At 47.1% G+C, this 3491-nt stretch overlaps 1 protein-coding gene across 1 annotated transcript; it reads left to right on the forward strand.

Annotated features, from left to right (window-relative positions):
* The first annotated feature begins 642 nt into the window (after positions 1 to 642).
* Positions 643 to 2668, forward strand: LOC137359796 (probable G-protein coupled receptor 139). Its single transcript, XM_068025495.1, has 2 exons — positions 643 to 697; positions 1749 to 2668. The coding sequence occupies exons 1-2, from the start codon at positions 643 to 645 to the stop codon at positions 2666 to 2668; spliced, it is 975 nt and encodes a 324-aa protein (XP_067881596.1).
* Positions 2669 to 3491: the final 823 nt, after the last annotated feature.

Consider the following 3491-nt stretch of genomic DNA (forward strand, 5'->3'; position numbering starts at 1 on the left):
TATACAACTGTAACATGACCTGCCAACTCTTGTACTCAATGCCCCGTCCGATGAAGGAAAGCATGCCGTATGCCTTCTTGACCAGTCTATTTACCTGCGTTGCCACCTTCAGGGAACAGTGGACCTGAACACCCAAATCTCTCTGGACATCAATTTTCCCCAGGACTTTTCCATTTACTGTATAGTTCACTCTCGAATTGGATCTTCCAAAATGCATCACCTCGCAGTAGTGCTGTAGAAATACTATTTGTGGTTATTGTTTCTGCCCAGTCCATCACCCTGTTTGTGCCCTCATGAATTCTATTACTATCTTGCTCGCTCATCACTAGACTTCCACACTTCATGAGTTCTGAAAATTGCAACTTTGTGAACTGTAGCCTGCTCCCTCGGTAACCTGTGGCCCATGGATGGGCCCTGGCAGCAAAGATGATTCTCCCTGAAACACCCCCAAACTAAGCGAGTACCATCACCCATTTTCCAAGGGTTACCACACTGGCACTGGCAATACCAGCCAACTCACCTGGGGTATGGGACTCCAAGGCTGCTCCTGTCCCAGGTCTGGTGTAATAGCAACAGTAGTCCCTGCTCCCTGGCTATCCCCTGCTGCAACACTTGATTTACGTCGGGTCCGGGACTCTAACAATGGGCCTGGTCCCAGACCTGTTGTGTTACCGGCACTGGCTCCGATCAGCTGACTGTGCGTGGTGTCATCGCCAGACTTACCTATGTGTCTCGGGCACTATGGGTCAAGGGTGTAATACTGGCAGTTCCACTGCTCTCAGTGGCGTTGCCGATACTAGTGAGCAGCTGGCCATGATTGTTCAGCAGCTTTGGCAGATGGGATTCCCATCCTTTAAGGGATGTGGACCACGACACCAGGCAGTTAATTGCTGAAGAGCCACACGGAGTGTAGGCTCTGAATTTCTATGACAGGGTACGCTCATATTTTCTGCCCGCCGTCAGGAACCCCACTGGCTCCACTAAATTCAGCTCCCTGTCTCCAGCAGCAATTCCTGTCACTGGGAAGATAATTCACTGCATACTGAATACAACAACAAATTTGCAATTGTCATCCTAAACTCCTTGAAACTGCTGTTTTCACTCCCAACCTGGAGTAAAATATCCTGACAAATTCCCTTGTTTAGCTTTATCTTCGTGACGATCGAGATTATTTGTTTCATTGATTTTTCAGTCGACACATTCCCAATTATTGCTTTGAAATAATTGAATTCCGTGCTGCCCGCCACAGTTGAGGGAATCTCTCAGGCAGTCCAACATTTAATGTCCTGCTCAAGAGCGATGTGCAACAGACGTTGCAAATCTGAAATAAAAACCGAAAATGCTGTATATATTCATCAGGTCTGGCAGCACCTGTGGAGAGAGAAACACAGTTAATGTTTCAGGTCAATGACCCTTCATCAGAACTGGGAGAGAATAGAAATGGATCAGATTTTAAACCAGACAGGGACGTGAGGGAGGGGAAGGATTATGATTAACATTGATTTTAACATTTCAGTCTCATCCGGAACAGTTTCAGTTCCTGTATTCCATCCCCGTGTGTAATTTTCATTTAATCTCTCCTGCCTTCCACCCTATTACAACACTTCTCTTGTTCTTTCAGCTTCGATCATTTCAGTACATCACTGGATACAGGAACATACTTTAAATCTCAATAAGGCCTCAAGCAAACTGGTAACTTTGCTCCTAGACTGATGTATAATTTCTCTATTTATTGCCCTACCTTACAGTTAACTTGCTGACGATTGGGATCTTATCTCGGGGAAAATGCGGGCTCTCCAAATGTGTCACTCGCTACCTGGTAGCCTTGGCAGCGGCGGATCTACTGGTCATTTTCCTGGATGTGATATTGAGACACATTCCCATTGTTTATCCGGAACAGTTTCAGTTCCTGTATTCCATCCCCGTGTGTAATATTCACGCCATCCTGCTTTACGCAGCCACAGACTGTTCTGTCTGGTTCACCGTCACTTTCACCTTTGATCGATTTGTGGCGATTTGTTGCCAGAAGCTGAAAAGGAAATATTGCAGCGAGAAAACGGCGGCTGTGGTTCTGGGAACAGTGATTGTGCTGAGCTGTTTAAAGAACATCTTCTGGTATTTTATGTTCACAGGTCGGTATTTGCTGTGGAACATCCCATGGTTTTGTGATGCAGCAGAGGATGCTCGAAATTCTCCTGTCTGGGGAACAATCGAGTTCCTCCATTACATTCTAACACCGTTTGTCCCATTTATGGTGATTCTACTGCTCAATGCTGTCACCGTCAGACACATTTTAGTGAGCAGTAGAGGACGCAGGAGACTCCGGGATCATAGCAGTGGGGAGAGACGCAAAGACCCAGAGATGGATAGCCGAAGAAAATCCATCATTTTACTGTTAATTATCTCGGCAAATTTCATTCTGTTATGGGCAGTGTTAATGGTGTTTTCGATATGGAGCCGGATGTGGTATTTAGGTTATCAGTCTATATTTCTACCGGCGTTTCTGCGGGAATTGGGCTTCATGCTACAGCTGCTGAGCTGCTGCACAAACACTGCGTTTTATGTCGTGACCCAGACTCAGTTCAGAGTGCAGTTGAAGAATGTGCTGAAATATCCCTTTACTCCAATTTTTAAATTCATTCAATGTTGTGATGAGTGCATGAGATAGAGACAGACCCGTTGTCGGTTCGAGAGAGAAATGCAGGGTGTGTGTGAGAGAGAATCGGGCAGGGAGTGGGTGAGAGAGAGACAGAAAGGGAGCGTGTGCGAAAGAGACAGACAGAGAGTTTGTGAGAGAGACCGTTTGGGAATGTGTGTGAGAGAGAGAGACAGACAGGGATGCAGTGTGAGGGAGAAAGACAAGGTGTGTGTGTGAGAGAGACAGACAGGGAGTGTAGGTGAGCGAGACAGTCGGGGAGTGTGTGAGAAATAGACAGCCAGGAAGTGAGTTTGAATGAGAAAGACAGGGTGTGTGTGAGAAAGAGATAGTCAGACAGGGAGTAGTGTGAGAGTGACAGAGAGGGAGTAACTGTGAATAAGAAAGACAGGGTGTGTCTGTGAGAGAGAGGGAGACAGACAGGGAGTAGTGTGAGAGAGACAGACAGAGACACTAGGTGAGGGAGACAGACAGTGAGTGTGTGTGAGAGGCAGAGACAGACAGGGAGAGTGTGAGAGAGACAGATAGGAAGTGTGTGAGAGAGGGAAACAGACAGGGAGTGCGTGAGAGACTGATAGTGAGAGTGTGGGAGAGACAGACTGGGACTGTGCGTGTGAGAGTGTGGTACAGTGTGTGTGAGAGAGACTGACATGTTTTGTGTGTGAGAGAGAGGCTGTGAGGCAGTGTGTGTGAGAGACAGACAGGGTGTGTGTGTGACAGATGCAGACAGGCAGTAATTGAGACAGAGGCAGGCAGGCATTGTATGTGGGAGAGACAGAGGTTGTGTGTGTGTGTGATAGAGGCAGTCAGGCCGTGAATGAGAGACAGACAGTAC

This window comes from Heterodontus francisci, unplaced genomic scaffold (genome assembly GCF_036365525.1).
Source record: "Heterodontus francisci isolate sHetFra1 unplaced genomic scaffold, sHetFra1.hap1 HAP1_SCAFFOLD_329, whole genome shotgun sequence".
NCBI lineage: Eukaryota > Metazoa > Chordata > Chondrichthyes > Heterodontiformes > Heterodontidae > Heterodontus > Heterodontus francisci.